Source organism: Lytechinus pictus, chromosome 12, assembly GCF_037042905.1.
Source record: "Lytechinus pictus isolate F3 Inbred chromosome 12, Lp3.0, whole genome shotgun sequence".
Taxonomy (NCBI): Eukaryota; Metazoa; Echinodermata; class Echinoidea; order Temnopleuroida; family Toxopneustidae; genus Lytechinus; species Lytechinus pictus.
In genome coordinates, this window is record NC_087256.1 from 31655167 (window position 1) to 31674083 (window position 18917).

Here is an 18917-nt window from a genome sequence, read left to right on the forward strand (position 1 = left end):
AAATTACGTTCGCCGCGGGTTGGTAGAATTTCGCCTTTGGTCCCATACGTTGAAACTTCTGTAATGATGGCAGATGGCTCGCATTATATTTGTGACTGTGGACGGTGGACTTGTTTTTTTTTTAATTAAGACTTAGGCTAATAATATATAAACGAAGCGTAATAAGTAGATCCCTTCTAAAGTTTTATTCAAATGATTATCAGGTTTCCGAAATCCATCAAGTTTTTATAGATTGAGATATTTCTTGATTTATGTTGAAAATTGTTAACCTTTTTTCTTAATTAGTCGAAGTTGAGCCCCATGAAGATTTTTGCCCCAGGCTGCGGTTAAGAATTAAATGATGATTAGCTCAGACAGTCTACTCTAGAGACTATAAACAGTATAAAGTCAAAGTAAAAAGTCTGGTACTACCGTACTCAGTAGTATTTATAAACCATTTTGTTCAAATAAAAAAATTGTGGCTGTCACAGACAGTACTTAGTTAGTCTCTTAATTGACTTACATGTAACATAATTCATACTTTGAATAATTTAGACTATTTCTCTCTTTTTTGTCTCTTCTACACACAGATCTGCATACTTGCTGACTTTGGTCTCTGCTTGCTACTTCATTCTGGGAGATTCCATCATGTACTAATATAATGGTCAGACCATGATTTGGACAAAGCCCTTTTTTCGTTTGCAAATTTTGGACTGATAATGATACAACAGAAAATTGATCTTTATCGATATTGGAAACAACAAAATTAGAGCACAGTTTTGGGGAGGACTAAGAATACTGACTTGGACAGGAATACAGCTTGACAAAAATAAAAATTCACAATTCAAAACCAAAGAACATTTTTAATGCATTGCAAGAAACTTTCTACTCAATCACACATTCCAAAATTAAGGGTAAGTCCTTTGATTAAACACAAACATGTAGTTGATTTGCAATTGAACATAAGTTTCTTGCAATGCCCCATAATTATATTTTGTTCTCAAGCAACTCTGTTATATGTTATCTAATGTGCTGAAGGTTAAGTGCCATGTATGTTCACAATTTTTTTTCTCGAAAGGTATAATATATTTGTCCTTTTAAACGGTATTTGAATGTGGTTACGCCTTGTTTTTGTTTTCCACAGTAATTATTGCATATATGAACAGAAGTGAAATATTTGTTGTGAAGCACTGTATGAATGTTGTGTGATCATGGAGCTATGGTGTGATGGTATTATAATTAATTCATAATTTTTGTTATAAGACTGTAAACCTGGTGGATGTGAGGGAGTGGCCTGGATGAAAGGAAAGTGAGCATGTGTCCAATTACTGATTTGCATATGTTTAGACAATTTTGTTCGTGGATAAATATTAATGTGCATTCCCTATTCGAAGCAAAGAGTAAAGGAGAAGTCCACCCCACCAAAAAATTAATTTGAATTTAAAGAAAAAAAGTATTGCAGAGAATTTCATAAAAACTATGATTCAAAATAAAAAAAATTCTATTTTGACATTGAGAAATTTGCCTAATTTTATAAAACAATTATATGCTCATCTTGGTCAATGTGCAAATTACAGAACCGATTATGTCATACGCACTCTAATTTCTTGTGTATTTTTTTGTTTGATACATGTACATGACATGTATATTTTATTTTAATTTTCATTAACAAATTTTGAGAGGGATTTTAATTCCTCCATTAACATTCGTAGTTTCCATAAATGTAACCTATTGTGATTCGAGAAAGATTTTTTACATCAAATTTGCTAAAATTTATATAATAAAAATGCAACAAAAATTTAAAAAGTAATTTGATGTGAGTGACATAATCAACTCTATTTGCATACCATTGTTTTGTGTATATAACTGTTTTGTGTTAAAACAGGGAAATTTCTGTATTTATTCAAATACTTTTTTGTTGATGTGCACTTGACCTTTAACTCACTTCCCTTCCCACCCCTGCCCAAATAAGTGTAATCAAGAACTTGAAAATCAAAAGCAGTGATTAAGAAGAAGTAAGAATTAATCATAGAGCTATTAATAGCTCCATGATTTAATAAATACAGGCCTAAATAGAACTTCATATGAAAGTAAAAAGAGAATAAAGCTGGGTAGGAACGATGAAGGAATATGATTTAAAGAAAAAGCATAAACATATCCCCATCAACCCCCCCCCCCAAAAAAAAAAAAAACAGTCTGGCGGGTTCGAACCAGGGTCCTTGCACACGTCAAAACATAGCACTCACGCAATTCGCCATCGATCTCTTCCGTACTACTTCCGGGTTTTTTAAGCTATATATAATGTTGTAAGTCTGTGCGCCGCTGTTGACCAATCAGAACGCGTCGGCAATTCTACTACAATTCCAATCATTTCGCGATGGACATTGCCGTGGTTTTTTGTGGTTCCTGACTTTGCTACATCATGAAATTTCATAATTCTTTTTCAGTCGTAAAGAAGAATGTCTACGCTTTATATTGATTATAATATCAATTTGACGCAAGTGTGATTTCGATGCAAAAATGCGCTCTGTTTATTCATATATATTTCTTGAAAAAAAATCATTTTTTCTAAGCTAAATATCGGTCTTCAAAATACATTAAATGTGCATTTTATTTAGCTGATCAGAAATTTCAAAGTTTTATCTATAAAATAAGACCAATTATGTGAGGAATAAACGATTCTAAGAGCAAAAAACACCGATCGGAAAGTTCGTCTTCACAGCTCATTACGTATGCATAACCACGGACGGCTATGCATACCGCTGAATAAAATAGAGCACTTTCGGACGGGCTGCGGACTGACTGTATACATGTAATTCAAACAATAAAAAACAAAAGGAAAAGTGAGTGATGGATTGTGCATATAACTGTTTTGTGGAAAATATCAAGTGAAACTTAAGAATGTCATAAATAATATCGTATTTTACATCCGATATTTTTCAGCATATGTAGTTTATTCTTCTCTATTTGTAATCAATATTTTTCTGGAGTTGACTTTACCTTCAAAGATCAGTGATATGGGCCTTTATAAAATGAGAATATACATGTACATGTATGACTTACTTTTACTGTAACTGAATGATTGTGCTTAATCTGACTATTGCACCAAACAGGATTGTCATACTCAAAGTATGGAAGGAAAATGATATCCAATTAAATATTAAAATTTTTGAAATTTTCACTAGAAACTTCAGATCTAGACTTTAAAAAAAGTTTTACACATTTATAGGTTAAAGTGATCATTTCACTTTGTTCTGATTTAAAAAATTCTCCTTTTGGTTCCTGAAAATGGGCCTAACATTAGGCTTATAGTGTAAAAATACTGTTAAGACCGTGTCAGCATATACCACGTTGTCACAATAACCACAAAGGAGGCGTATTCTAAAATTAGCTTCCTTTTAATACTTGGAAGTATCTCAGTAGCGGTGCTAGCTTGTAGCATATATTCAACAACTGTGTGTGAATCCTGTAGCAAATAACAAAAATTAAACAACAAAGATTTAGACTCTTGATTAAGTACTAATGGTTCCTTTCACATAGTATTACAATGGGTTAATAACTTGGAAATGATATCAATATTTCTTTCACTTGTCAACTGTAACGTGTTATTATTCATTACACTTTTATGTAAACACTTGTGCTTATCTATATCATTAAAACATAAGCTTCTTATTCACTGAAATGTGTTTGAAATGTCATTTGTTTTGTTTCTAAAAATTACATAAACATTTATTATTATTTATGATCAAACTGCACAATTCAGTTTCTTTTGCAAAGTGTTTAGCAAAGTATTGTAATATTTGTCAAAAAACGACTTAATCGAAACTAGCTTAAAGCCGAATCACCAAAGAAACATCAGAAAATATTCCTCCGCTTTGAAAACGTGCGTGGAAAAATATCCGTACAATTGGGTTTCAAAGTGATTAGCGTAAGAAAAATAGGTCTCATATCTCACCTCAAATGTATGAGTTATTGAACCAAATTAAACAAAATACGTGTTTTCAAATAATTGACAAACTATCATAAAACATGTTTGTTTCTCTCATTTGCCTTGAATTACATTAACAACAAATTTTCATGAATTAAACTTTCACTCGGTACGCTGTCATGTTGAACACGTTTGTATTAACGTTAGTTATGTAATTTTCCATTATCCATTTTTAAAGACAGGTCTAAATTTGACCCTAATCACCTTAAATACATTACAGAAATATATGTAGGAATTAAGCATAAACTACACTGTAATATTAATCGAACAGAATTTAACGTACCTTCAGTTTTGTATTAAAAAACGAAGAAAACTCGGGATCGACCAAGGTCGATGTACCTTCGAACGGTCTTGTTTTAGCTGTGACCTTGCTTTGACCTTGAAGGGTAATTAGTCTAAACTCAAGTACAGCAAAAAACCAAACATTTCAAAAGGCAACAATATCTGAATATCAAAACTATGTCATTCTATGACATCCCAACCCCCTAAGCGTGACGGAATGTCACAAATACAACAATCAATTCTTGCGTTAAAACTTTGATAAAAAAGGTTCATTAAAAATATAATTGTCCAATGTCCATCTTTTCATCTTTGGCATTTTGAATCATTAGGAGCAATTTGTCCAATGCCCATCTTTTCATCTTTGGCATTTTGAATCATTAGGAGCAATTTCTCCAATACCCATCTTTTCATCTTTGGCATTTTGAATCATTAGGAGCAATTTCTCCAATATGTTCATAATTGTCCTGTAATTAATATCATCGTTCTCAAAGTCTAAATGTCTGAACGTTCCTCTCGCTTCATCAGAGATACAAGTTTAGTGATGGGTCTGTTTGCACATGTGCCGTCTGCAAACTTCACTTCAACAATTCTTACCAGTCCATCTTGTCCAGGTTTGGTGTCTACTACTTCGGCCATCTTCCAAGACCCACGTCTTTTGTCATCACCGATGACAAGGACAATATCGTTCTTCTCTATGTTCTCTGCAGAATGTTGCCACTTCTGACGTGGCGTCAACTTGTGGATGTAGCCAAGCCATCTATGCCAAAACCCGTCCACCATTTTATTGCAAAGTTCTCTACGTTTGCGTGGATCTCCTTTGTAGTCTTCACAAGGGATGTCTGGACAGGTCAATTCCCCTCTACCAATAAGAAAATGATTGGGGGTAATTGGAGGATGGTCCATGGGTGAGGAAGACATCGCAGTCAGGGGGCGGCTATTGATGAGACCTGAGATCCTGCAGAAGATGGTCTCCCATTCCACAAAGGTTAGACGATCCGCCTTCACAAGATGCCGCATAGCTTTCTTTACTTCCTGGACCATGCGCTCAACCGCTCCTTGGTGGTGAGGTCCTCCTGGTGGTCCGAACTTCCACTCGATTTTGAAACGTTGACAGTGCTCACGGACCTGTGTTTGGTTGAGTTTAAGATTCAATTCATTGATTGTATTGTCAGCCCCTCGGAAACAAGTGGCATTGTCACTAACCATCATGGCAGGTGCTCCTCTAACACTGACAAACCTTTCCAAGGCTTGAAGGAAAGCCTGAGTTGAGAGGTCCTGGACAACAGTCAAGTGGACAGCCCTGGTAACTGCACATGTGAATAAAGCACAGTATCCTTTGGTCGTGGTATTACGATTCAGTTTCACCATTACTGGGCCTAGATAGTCTACCAAGGTGGTCTTGAAGGGTGGAGAACAAGGGCTGATCCGGAACTCTGGTAAATCGGCCATTCTCTGGTGTGCCGGTCTTCCTCTATATCGTCTGCAAGGGATGCAACAACGAACAACACGTCGTGCGATGTTCATGTCGCCTACTATCCAATACCTCTTCCTGACCTCATTCGCAGTCCGCAAATGACCACCATGAAGGGCATGTAGATGTCTATCACGTACAAGGAGGAAGCTAATGTGGCTATTCTTTGGCAGAAGATAAGGATGGCGAACATCATACGACAAAGGGGCCCTACCAAGACGTCCGCCAACACGATACACCTGTTGGTCCTCATCAAAGAATGGACTGAGTTTCTGTATATTGGGATCTTGGAAATCTATCCCTTTCTGTGCTTGCCTGACCCAATATAGCTCTGCTTCCTTGATCATTCTTTGGGATGGCCATTCAGAGATCTGCCGGATGAGTTGCTTCAGCCATTGATTCCGTGGATCTCCTTGAGGGATAACACCCTGGCCGTGACCATCTGGAGTCTAGACCAACTAGAGAATTTGGTTGCATCAACAATTGGAGAATTCTTGGACACAGCATTCACAGATAATGCGAAAGTCTTGCTGTTTCGGGAGTGAAATTTCTTCCGTTCAGGATCTCCTGGTTTGACGGGAATGTTTTCAGGTGTCTTCGGCCATGATTGAGGAGGTAATCTCAAGAATCCTGATCCATCAATGACCTCCTGCATGTCTGTGACATCGCCTCCTCTAGAAATGAGATCAGCTGCATTTTCATCTGTGGGAACGTAGGTGATATCACTGTAGGGGTCAAATTCAGAAGTGATCTCACCAACTCGATGGGCAACATATGAGCGGAAGGTTTTCGATTGCCCTCTTAGCCAACTTATCACCGTCATGCTGTCTGTCCATATCTTCCATCCTTCTATGTTGAGGCGTAGAGCACTTCGGATGGTGTACATCAATCTGGATAGAAGGAGAAGAGCTTGTAACTCCTTCCGAGGCATACTTGTTTGCTTTAGTGGCGTCACCCTAGACCTGGCACAGACAAAGGATAAATGAGCTTGTTGACTGTCAGTATGGGACCATCTCAGCCAAACTGCGAAACCCATAGCGTCCTCCGATGCATCGCTAAAACCATGCATATATGCTGTAGGTAGAGGTCTCTTTCCCCTGTAAGGCTCCGGTATCAGACATCTTGGAATCTCAATGCCATCCATTTTGTCAAGGTCTCTGTTAATCTTACTCATCATGGCATACAATTCACTGCCTTTGTCAATAGGGGAGTCCCAGTCAAGGTCTATTTGCCATAACATTTGAAGAAGAATCTTGGGGCGTACCAACAGACCAGAAAGCATTCCAAAAACATCGTAATAGGATGCCGTTTGAGCAAGAATCTTCCGTTTGGTCAGGGTAGTATCGTCAGAGGGTTTGACCTTCTTCACGCTCAGTGTATCCTTAGATAGATCCCAACTGGTTCCAAGAACTGTAGCAGTTTCAGTGTTTTCTGTCTCGTCACATACCTTTTTCACATTAGATTGCCACTTCCTTATGTTGAAGTTTCCCTTCTTCAGCGTGTCCGTCAATTTAGACTTCAGCTCCAGAGCTTCCTCAGTGGTCCTGACTGACTCATTCAGGTCGTCCATATAGAATTGCTCCGTGATTACTTTCTGTAGTTTGTCATCATCCGGTGCATGTTCACTAGCCACATGTCTGAGAGTGACTATTGCTGCAGTAGGGGAGGGCTTGTCCCCAAATGTAACGGTCCTCAGTTCATAGACTTGCATTGGGTAATTTGGATTTTCTCTAAACACAAATCTGTGGAATCTAGCATCATCTGGGGGAATCTTGATCGCCTGGAACATCTTCGAAATGTCAGCGATCACGCCCACTTCATTTTCACGAAACCGGAGGGCTACCTCAAACAAATTTGAGTTGACGTTCTCTCCTTTGATAAGATAATCATTCAGGGAATGTCCTTGAAATTTCGCCTTACCGTCATATACGACTCGGACTGGAGTAGTTTTTGAGTCTTTGACAACTGCGAAGTGTGGAAGGAACCACATCTTGTTCCCTGTTTCCCTGTCTTGTTGCAACTCATCCTGCGTCACCAGCCGAGAGACACCCCTTTCCAGTTGATCCTTCATTTGCCGACAGTAGACCTCCCATTCCTTTGGGCGATTTCTGAACTGGTTCTCAAGGCTCTTCTGTCTCTTTACAGCGTACTCATAGTTATCTGGTAACCCTTCTGGAGATCGCTTCCAGGGTAAGCGGATCTCATAAGAACCATCTGGTAGTTGATTGACACTCTTTATCATGGATTCAGTAGCTCCTTTCTCATCATCAGAAATGCACTTGCATTTCCTGGGTTCCAAGCCAGCCGTCTTGAGTCCAATGAACTCCTCTAGGGATCCTGAAGCGACCACGTTAACGTAGTTAAGAAGTGGTGCTGTGTTAGATGGACCTCCTTGAATAAACCAACCTAGGGGACATCTTACCGCAACTGGTTCATCGGGTCTGCCTCCTCTGATATATTCCTCCCAGACCATAAGGTGAGTATTGTCCACTCCAAGTAATAGATCAATTACTGGTGATGAGGCTTCATCAATATTTACACCTGTCAGGTGGTCATAGGATTTCAGCTGCTCAGGAGTAATGACAGGTATATCTCCACAGGGTTTCTCGATCTCAATGGCTCTCAAGGGATATGAACAATTTGCTTGGCTATCCTCGATTTCACATTCCAGGATCCTCAGCTTGCGTTTGATGATGCTTCCACCTACAAGGCTCAGGTCATGGTCCTGGTAACAGTCGCCATCAATTCTGGAAAAGATTCCTGTTCTTACGAGGGTGGCCTGACTACCCCCATCTATCAGGATGCGTACAGGGTGTCGTTTGTTACCACATCGCAGAAAACCCATCACAGTTGGTAAGGTAGCCTGCAGTTTCCCTACTTCTGTGCTTGTAGAAGATTGAACTGAGCTGTTGGAATGCATGGGTCTCACAATGTCTTCTTGATTAGCACTGACTCTTCGACTCTGATCTCTGGCATCATCATGGGCTTTGGTACAAATGGCGGGAAAGTGCTCATCACTACCACACATCTGGACTCGACATGGTGACCTGAACTGGCACTTACTGTGGTCATAAGGTGGCTTGCCTGAGATACAGTTATTATGGCCACACCTGAAGCAGATGTTGTTAGACTTCATCACATCAAATTTCTCATTTAGCGCAAGAGACCTGAATTTATTGCATGTTTTCAGATAATGAGATGAGGTCTTTGGGTGCAGAGGGCACTTTGGGATGTGTGCAGTTGATGTATCCTCCCTCGACATGGCTGCGTTGAAGGACCTTGAAACTCTCTTTGTAGGTTCCAAGCTTTCAGATGTAGTAGATTTTGATTTCTCAATTAGGATGTGCTGTTGATATAGCCATTTGCTGAGTCCTGAGAGGGAATCATCAGTATTGTCATCGCGAACACTTTTGTAATACAGAATCCTATGTTCCTCTGGGAGCTTCAACTTGATTTGGCTCAGCATAATCCTGCTATTCATCTCACCTGCTAAACCAATCGTCTCTGCTTGGCATTCAAAATTCTGAAGAACCTGGATGAAGTTTGCCATTGCAGGAAGATTAATCTTTCCTTTACTCTCATATGGCTTGAGACTATCCAAATCCTGTAGCAGTCTGTCAACTACTCGGTCTTTGTCATCAAAGCGTTGGTCTAGCATCTCCCATGCTCTTGCTACACTCGAACAGCTTTTGACCAAGTTTCTTTCCTTCTGAGACATCATTGATTCTGACAACTGGAAGAAACATTCAATCTCCGACAGTTCCTTCGTACAATGTTGGAACATTTCCTTGAATCTCTGATATTCCCTGATATCTCCATTGAATGTTGGGAATTTAAGTCTCGCCATCCTGGGAGCACAGGCACCTGCAGATTGATTCCGAGAGGTAGGAGCAGGAGAGCTTGGAGGAGTAGTTGACTGTTGATTGGATGCTTGGTTGATTGATGATGGCGACAGCTGTTTGCTGAGGATTTTCCTACCATCATTAATCTTCTGGACAAAGTCTGCCTCACAGTTGACCATCCAGGTTTCCTCTGCTTCAAATTCAACGTCGTTCTCTATTACCTGTACAAGCTCTGCGTGCGTCTCTTCTACCCTTGCGAACTGTTCCTCGGCCTTGTCGATGTACTGCTTGAGGAGACTAGTATCTGCAGAGTCATTGGAGAGGTTGACAATAGCTGTTAATGTCCTCGTCAATTGTCCCTTCAGATTGCGCCTCGAAACCTTTAGAGCCTTTGTGTCAGCCATCTTGCGTTGATAATATACAGCAAAGTTGTTGAAGAACTGTTAAGACCGTGTCAGCATATACCACGTTGTCACAATAACCACAAAGGAGGCGTATTCTAAAATTAGCTTCCTTTTAATACTTGGAAGTATCTCAGTAGCGGTGCTAGCTTGTAGCATATATTCAACAACTGTGTGTGAATCCTGTAGCAAATAACAAAAATTAAACAACAAAGATTTAGACTCTTGATTAAGTACTAATGGTTCCTTTCACATAGTATTACAATGGGTTAATAACTTGGAAATGATATCAATATTTCTTTCACTTGTCAACTGTAACGTGTTATTATTCATTACACTTTTATGTAAACACTTGTGCTTATCTATATCATTAAAACATAAGCTTCTTATTCACTGAAATGTGTTTGAAATGTCATTTGTTTTGTTTCTAAAAATTACATAAACATTTATTATTATTTATGATCAAACTGCACAATTCAGTTTCTTTTGCAAAGTGTTTAGCAAAGTATTGTAATATTTGTCAAAAAACGACTTAATCGAAACTAGCTTAAAGCCGAATCACCAAAGAAACATCAGAAAATATTCCTCCGCTTTGAAAACGTGCGTGGAAAAATATCCGTACAATTGGGTTTCAAAGTGATTAGCGTAAGAAAAATAGGTCTCATATCTCACCTCAAATGTATGAGTTATTGAACCAAATTAAACAAAATACGTGTTTTCAAATAATTGACAAACTATCATAAAACATGTTTGTTTCTCTCATTTGCCTTGAATTACATTAACAACAAATTTTCATGAATTAAACTTTCACTCGGTACGCTGTCATGTTGAACACGTTTGTATTAACGTTAGTTATGTAATTTTCCATTATCCATTTTTAAAGACAGGTCTAAATTTGACCCTAATCACCTTAAATACATTACAGAAATATATGTAGGAATTAAGCATAAACTACACTGTAATATTAATCGAACAGAATTTAACGTACCTTCAGTTTTGTATTAAAAAACGAAGAAAACTCGGGATCGACCAAGGTCGATGTACCTTCGAACGGTCTTGTTTTAGCTGTGACCTTGCTTTGACCTTGAAGGGTAATTAGTCTAAACTCAAGTACAGCAAAAAACCAAACATTTCAAAAGGCAACAATATCTGAATATCAAAACTATGTCATTCTATGACAAATACCATCCCAAAAGTTTCAAAGTATTATATTTACAGGATCAATTTTAAAACCTTGGAGATGTAAACCAAAGTTTGAAATAATTGGGAGTTGGTTTCAATGACTATGTGTATACAGGGAATCTGTGCACCACAACACGTTAATTCTAGATGAACACAGCATGACCTACATACAGTGTCAAGGTATACACTGAATGTACAGTGCAGCTAATAGTGTGTGTATAGGAGATACACACAAAAGAAGGCAGTCAAAATAGCCAACGGACTTTTTGAATTGGAGAAAACTGGCCATAAGCTGAACCCGTCTACTAGACGGTTCTCAAAATCAGGCTAATAAATTGCTATTTGTATCTAAATTAGAGTTTTTCATCCTATATTGTGGTCTAGTGCTGTAGCCGAACTGCCGAACCGAACGGAAGTTCGCCGAACTTGGCACTTCCGAACCGGACCGAACCGAACCGAACACAAAGGCCTGGTTCGGTGGTTCGGTAAAAAAAAAAAAAATCGGCACATTTATTCACTACGTAATATGTATAAAAGCGGGGAATACATATATTTAAATATAAAATGAAAAAAAAATATTGGTTAGTGATTGTGCACAATAACAATTCCACACAAAATATTTTTTAAATCCACCATTTAAGCTCACATCTTGTCTTTGATTGAATTGTTATCAACTTAAGAATATTTTATTAACATGAATATATTTTTTCTTCATTAAATGAGGGGACATTTGAAGCTAAACTCGGTATAAAAGTGTGGTTGAATTACGTATTGCCGTAATCGATCGTGATCGTAATCGGACCTAATTGTTTTCTATTTAATTAAGAAAAAGGACAAGACATAGATTCATTCCTCGTAAATGTAAAGTATGACAGCTTCGGTCTCGTCTTTGATTGAATTTTTATCAGTCTCAATTTTTTTATTACCATGAATTTATTTTTTTTTCTCATAAAATGTGGGGACATTTTAAGCTAAACTCTGTTAAAAAGTGTAGTTGAATTACGTATAAGTGTAATCGATCATGATTGTGATCGGGCGTCCATGTAATTGTTTTGTATTTAATAATAGAAAAAAAATGACATAAATTCATTCCTTGTGACTGACAAAGTAATGGTAAAGTAAGTATATTTCACCTTCTGAAATATACATATCAATATTAAAGATAAATAAATAAGAGATGAAGGAATGAGGTTAGAAAAAACAGAAAAGATAAAAATTCAAAGCAAGTCAACGCATGTTCCCTGATCGTGTACCGGAAATGGTTGATAAGGAAAGTTGAAACAGGAAGTCCAAACAACCTGCTCTCAGTTGCTATTACGCTGGTAAAATTCATATTCCGAATTTGAAATGTTTTTCCATTGTCAATATTTTCTAAAAAGTGGTTTAATCTGGTCATTTACTGAAAATGAAATGATAAATTTTCAGTTCCGTCTTGGTTCTGACGATCAACGCCGAGTGATTTCATAACACTAAAATACGCAGTACAGTCCCATGTACTCATTTTCGTGTTGGAAATATGTTTGAAGTCACTCGAGTGTCGATCTTTCGGGACCAAGAATGGACTGATATTTTATCTTTTTAAAGTAACTGATTGACCAGATTTAACCACTTTTCAGAAAATAGGGACTTTCTAAAAGATTTCATATTCTTTGGAATGTGAATTTTACCAACTATAATAACAGTTGAGTGGAGGTTGTTTGTCTACTGTTCCGACATTCCCGATCAACACTTTCCAATCGGAGAAGCTGCGTTTGCAATGACATTGTAATCGATCATGATCATATCTACATGGAATAATCAATGAACAAAAAATATTCTGTTCTTTGTAATTCTGTTTCTGTCCTCATTCTCTCATTATCAATATTATTTTCTTTGGTTTTTTTTATTCAATTTAAAAATGAAAGTAGAAATGACTCTTATTTTTGGTTTCAAGATTGAAATATTTAAAAGAAAGTTATGCAGCAATTTTTATAACCATTCTTTTTAGAAAGAAAATTTATTATAAATATACGACAGAAATTTCACATGATAATTTCTTCGAGGGTTGGCAATCTTTAGTTTTATATGTTGATAATTTAATTGTATATTTATTGCCGAACCCGAACCGAACCAAAGTTCGGAAAAAATTTGCCGAACCCTGCCGAACCGAACAGAACCCGAACATGCCGCCTGACTTGCAGCACTATTGTGGTCTGTTTCAGGGTTTTTGAGGACAAATACAGGCACTCATACGCACGTTTCAACTCAGTTTGAGAATTTTATAAATCAGCTGCTCACAAAGTTAAACGATCCCTTTAAAGAAAGGGATATCTCTACTTAGAACTGCATAAAAGAAGATCAATGATGACATCATCACCCATGAATGGGGTGTAGACTGTTCAAAGCAAATAATGATAAAGCCCTTTTCCCAATATTGTACAATGGCCAGGAATCAGATACATCTTGAAACCTTAAAGGAGAATGAAACCCTTGAAACCAGCTGAATCCATATCAAAGAGAAAAATCAAAGAAACATATTGTTGAGAGTTTGAGGAAGATTGAATGAATAATAAGAAAGTTATGAGCATTTGAATATTGAGATCACTAATGCCATGTAGATCCTCCAATTGGCAATGCGACCAAGATCTGTGATGTCACACACGTACAACTCCCTCATTACTTTAGTACTTATTTCACTTATATTCTCACTTTTATAGAGTCTATCACAAGGTGAGGTGTTCTGTTTATGAGAGGACAAGTACAGAGGTTTCACAACATCATATCATTGATGAATCGTTTGTCATATGATTCAAATGAGCAAAAAGGGATGTTTTGGGGTATATTTTCAGTGTCCAAAAGGGGAGAGTTGTTCATCTATGACATCATAGATCTTGATCGCATTGCCAATGGGAGGATCTCCATAGCATTAGTGATCTCGATATTCAAATGCTCATAACTCTTCTATTGCTAGTCCTATTTTACTCAAACTTTTGTTGATCTTATTCTTTGATTTTTCTGCTTTCACAAAAGCTAACTTGCTCCAAGAGTTTCATTCTCCTTTAACTACATGGTCTGTATGTTACAGGTCTACAGAAACACTTTGAATATTAACCAGTTGAATTACAAAATCCTTAAATCCCAAAGACTTTAAACTTGGGCTATTTGTTTCCAGTATGCTACAGTTTTTTTTAATGTCTTACATGAAGAAATTTGCAATGACAATGAAATAAATTGAAATTGAAAGTTGAATTGAAATAAAATGTACATCCTGACTAACTTTAATTTTCAAATTTGATAAGTAGTTATTTTTCAGTGGGGAAAGATTTCATCAAAGTTCTGTAAAAAAAAATGATGCTAACAATTGACATTGGCTCGAATTCACAAAGGTTTTTTAAAAACCCACGGTTGAGTCCATTATTTATGCAGATTTCCTGTATAAATTATGCATATTTTACCGCGTATTAAAAAAATGGGGGATGCGCGCTTGTCACAGTGTGCCAAATTGACACATGTTGCCGTGGTTATCTACGCTATTTCATTGTCAATGAGTCCACTGTTTTGAATTAATGAGTCCACTCTTCAAACAGTGGACTCATGAATGAAATAGCTTATCTAACCATGGTAACAGGCATCAATTTGGCGCGCTGTGACAAAAGCGAGCATCAGCATTGGACATTTTTTAAATGCGGGCTATAAAATTAGGTGAATTTATACAGGAAATCTGCATAAACCATGGATTCAACTATGGGTGTTCAAAACCACCTTTGTGAATTTGGGTCTTTAATTATTTCACACTTGAAGCAGTCTTGCACAAGGCCCCCAGGACAATTTTTCTTTGTAATTTAGACACATTTACTGAGATATTATAATAATATAAACTTATTTCACTGTACCAATATATTGCAACAAAATTCCATGAGAATATCTTTGTAGGTTTGCATGGTGGAGTTTATAACGTGGAGAAGGTTTACGGTTCACCATGTGTAATATGAAGAAGGGAAGGAAATATAGGCAGAATGATTGAAATTGAAAGACGGGATAGGATGAAAAGAGGAAATTAAAAGTATTCTTTCTTGAAAATGAGTGAAGTCCTGAAAAGGACTGTAAACCAGATGAGATGAGCTGAATATCCATAATCCATATCTGAGTAGTAGCAGGATGAAGTAAGGAGAGGTTACTCAACGACGTTTCGGGCAGGTTGACTGTCCGTCTTCAGGAGTCACTCTGTCTGCCTATATTTCCTTCCCTTCTTCATATTACACATGGTGAACCGTAAACCTTCTCCATGTCCATGAGAATAGTTTGGGAAGTTGGAAGGAGCTTAAGTCTCTTTAAATATCATGCTAAGTGCATTAAACCTGTGAAGGTGTGTTCGATTTGTTTTGTTGATCAATACCATAGCAGTGTGGTCTGAACTAATATTGGATCAAGATCTTTTTAAATAGCTCAAGGCAAGAGATGACTTGCTGAAAACTACCCTCCTTGGTACATACATGTACATGTAGACTAATCAAGGACTGGTTCTCTAGGAGGTTTATCACACTTTAGACCATTGTAGAAGATACCCATTGTTCTCAGGGTTTTCTGAATTGTATCCCACTAGATTCTATTTGCAAGGCAGTACATTTCAGTTCTATTGTGCTTGAGCCATGTGTGGCACTGACATACATGTACATGTAACTTCCATTTCTTATTTCTAGAGAAATTAATATTTGCCATTCTTTAAGTGCACCGGCTGATGACGGATGTTGCACTGGTATCCATGCAGTGAATTATTTTGTTTCTTTTCTTTTAAATGCTGTACTTCTAACCAATTTTCATAATTTCATTAGATTGTGAAAGTGATTTGAACAAGGATCCCACATTCCTCTCTGTGTAACATTATTGAAAGCGGTTCATTCTTCGACAGGAATACCCAACGATATGTTGATGCAGTGACTGACAAACATATTGTCTGCAGACACATTCTGTAACTTGCACTCTATCAGAAATCAACAAGTGGGTCTGTAGGATAGTCTATCACAACCCCAACTTAAATTACAATTGATTCCTCTACACTTCAGATAGTCTAATGATTCAGACATCATCTTTTGATAAAGGCGGATTTTGCGACTGCAAACTAGCAGTGGCAGTCATTGGCTTGTGATATATTTGTACTATTGATATTCCAAGGATATTTCACTTTTGAGGCAGTTTGCCGTGCCATAGAAGAAAAATCCATGTATTTTATATGAATTCAGGAGACAGAGGAAAACATCACAATGGGTCTTACAGGTAAGATTATCATTTGGATATTTACCAACAAAATATAATTTGTGAGATTCTTACTTCCAAAGGGTAACAAGGCTGAGAATGATATGATTTCAACAGATGAGGTGAAATTAGACAAACAAAAGATTGAAAATTTCATCCAAATTGGACAAGGAAAATAACAAAAGCTTATATGACATTGAAGTCTTGGTGTTCAGTTCTCTGCATGTTTTTGTAATATTCAGTATGAAATAAGCTGATGATGTCATATCACCTATTATTATTTTCTATTTTATTATATGAAATCATATTTATTCAAAAAAAAATTCCACCTAGGATACAATTTTTTTTACAAAGTTTGTAAGATAATCATTGCTGCTACTTATTTTGTTACAAGGATCACATATCATGCAAACATGTATGAAAATATATTATTTCATACATAAGAAAATAGAAAGTGGGGACATCATATTATCTGCCCACCTATTGAATATTCATGTTGGCATCCATATTATTGTTTTTTCACAAAATATTGCTACACTTTAACATTCAATAATTAATGTTATTTGTTGTCAGATCTTGATGAAATTTTCCGCATTTTGCTTGATGAATAATTATTTTCAACCTGGAGTACCCTTTAATCCTGTGATCAGTGTCTTTACATTATAAAATATACATTTGAAAAAGATTTTGATGATTCTTGACGTAGTTGCATGAGTGGTGATTGACCAGGGAAGCTAATCTTAATCACATGATTAAGATTTGATCAACCTTCTATTATCTTGGGCCCGAATACTGAAGTCTTGTTTAGGCCATGGTATATTTATAGGAAGCCAAAATTATTTTGCATTTTAATATGTTTCCTATCTTTACTTGGCTTTTTCCTCATGTTATAATGATAAAGAGAACTAAATTTATTTCACTACTAAATGATGAATGATTTTTATAAGCCAGTCTAGACGGGACGTATTATGGTATCAGGCTCGGTGTCCGTCCGTCCGTTAAATTTTCCTTGTAAACGCGATAACTTCAGTTTAACTTAACCTATGCTCATATAATTCGGTGTGTATGATACTAGCATGATCACAGAAAGCCTACTGATTTTGAGGTCCAAAGGTCAAGGTCACAGTGACATGTTTTCATCTTACCCTTCTGCAGTCCTTGTAAACGCGATAACTTCAGTTTAACTTATTCTAGGCTTGTATAATTTAGGTGTATGATACTAGCATAGATCCCAGAAAGCCTAATGATTTTGAGGTCAAAAGGTCAAAGGTCAAGGTCACAGTGACATTTTTTCATCTTACCCTTCTGCAGTCCTTGTAAACGCGATAACTTCAGTTTAACTTATTCTAGGCTTGTATAATTTAGGTGTATGATGCTAGCATAGATCCCAGAAAGCCTAATGATTTTCAGGTCAAAAGGTCAAAGGTCAAGGTCACAGTGACATTTTTTCATCTTACCCTTCTGCAGTCCTTGTAAACGTGATAACTTCAGTTTAACATAGCCTAGGCTCATATAATTTGGTGTGTATGATGCTAGCATACATGTAGATCCCAGGAAGCCTATAGATTTTGAGGTCAAAAGGTCAAAGGTCAAGGTGACTTGTTTTCATCTTCCCTTCTGCAGTCCTTGTAAATGCGATTCATTTTAACTTTATCTAGGCTAATATAATTTTTAGTGTGTATAATACTAGCATGGATCCCATGAAGCCTATAAATTTAGAGGTCAAAAGGTCAAAGGTCAAGATCACAGTGACATGTTTTCGTCTTACCCGTCTGAAGTCCTTGTAAGCATAATAACTTAAGTTTAACTTAACCTAGGCTCATATAATTTGGTGTGTATGATATTAACATAGATCCCAGGAATTCTATTGATTTGAGGTCAGACAGTCAAAGGTGAAGTCGCCACCTTCCACTTTTTTTGCTTGACCAATAACTCCATTTTCCGTTTTACAGGCGGACGTATTATGTGCTCGCCTTAGCGACACTCTCAAATAGTCTCTTAGTAGTCTCAAATGAGCTGACAAATTAATCTTGTACAGTTAAAGATTCAGGTCTGCCACAATAGTTAAACCACAAATTTAGACCAGAGTTTGAATTTATCCTGAGTTCAGAATACAGACCTTATTATATGGAATATAATCCTTTTCTGCATTATTTTGTGATTTGTGAAATGACACGTTTTAGTCCACTATCTCTAGCCCTACATGATATCAGAGGAACTTGATTATTTAGATTTCTCTCTTGTCATTTGTAATCAAAGTTTTATCTCTATACACACCCACTTCTTTCCTACATGTATGTGACTCATACTGTTTATTACCCCTTTTCCATATCTCATGATATAATTTGATATTCAGAATGAATGAATTGTTAAAATGCCTTGTTAATGTCACAATTAAATAAAATGGATTTTTAGAAGAGTAGCAAATTTAATTCTTTTGAATAAAAAGATTTTTTAAATGTGTGATTTGTCTACAGTACATTGTACTTTTATTCAATACCAATTGAAAATGAATACAAAAAGGTCACTAGACTCAATGG

The 18917-nt window shown here is 36.8% G+C and overlaps 2 protein-coding genes and 1 pseudogene across 3 annotated transcripts; 1 reads left to right on the top strand and 2 right to left on the bottom strand.

Annotated features, from left to right (window-relative positions):
* Nucleotides 1-3358: 3358 nt before the first annotated feature.
* On the bottom strand, nt 3359-11084 carry LOC129283252 (uncharacterized). 2 transcript variants are annotated; one of them, XM_064107753.1, is made up of 3 exons: nt 10952-11084; nt 4649-10146; nt 3359-4548 (listed from the first exon to the last, which is right to left on the bottom strand). In XM_064107753.1, exon 2 carries the CDS (start codon nt 9964-9966, stop codon nt 6109-6111), a length of 3858 nt encoding a protein of 1285 aa, XP_063963823.1. In that variant the 5' UTR covers nt 9967-10146; nt 10952-11084; the 3' UTR covers nt 3359-4548; nt 4649-6108. The 2 variants fall into 2 exon arrangements, with proteins under 2 accessions (XP_063963823.1, XP_063963822.1); XM_064107752.1 differs by having other exon boundaries at nt 4649-11084.
* LOC129283253 (uncharacterized) lies at nt 4742-6067 on the bottom strand. The gene has a single exon (XM_064107241.1). It carries the CDS (start codon nt 6065-6067, stop codon nt 4742-4744), a length of 1326 nt encoding a protein of 441 aa, XP_063963311.1.
* Nucleotides 11085-15608: 4524 nt separating the features above from the next.
* The window catches only part of LOC129272748 (uncharacterized), a 52901-nt pseudogene continuing 49592 nt past the window's right edge, over nt 15609-18917 (top strand).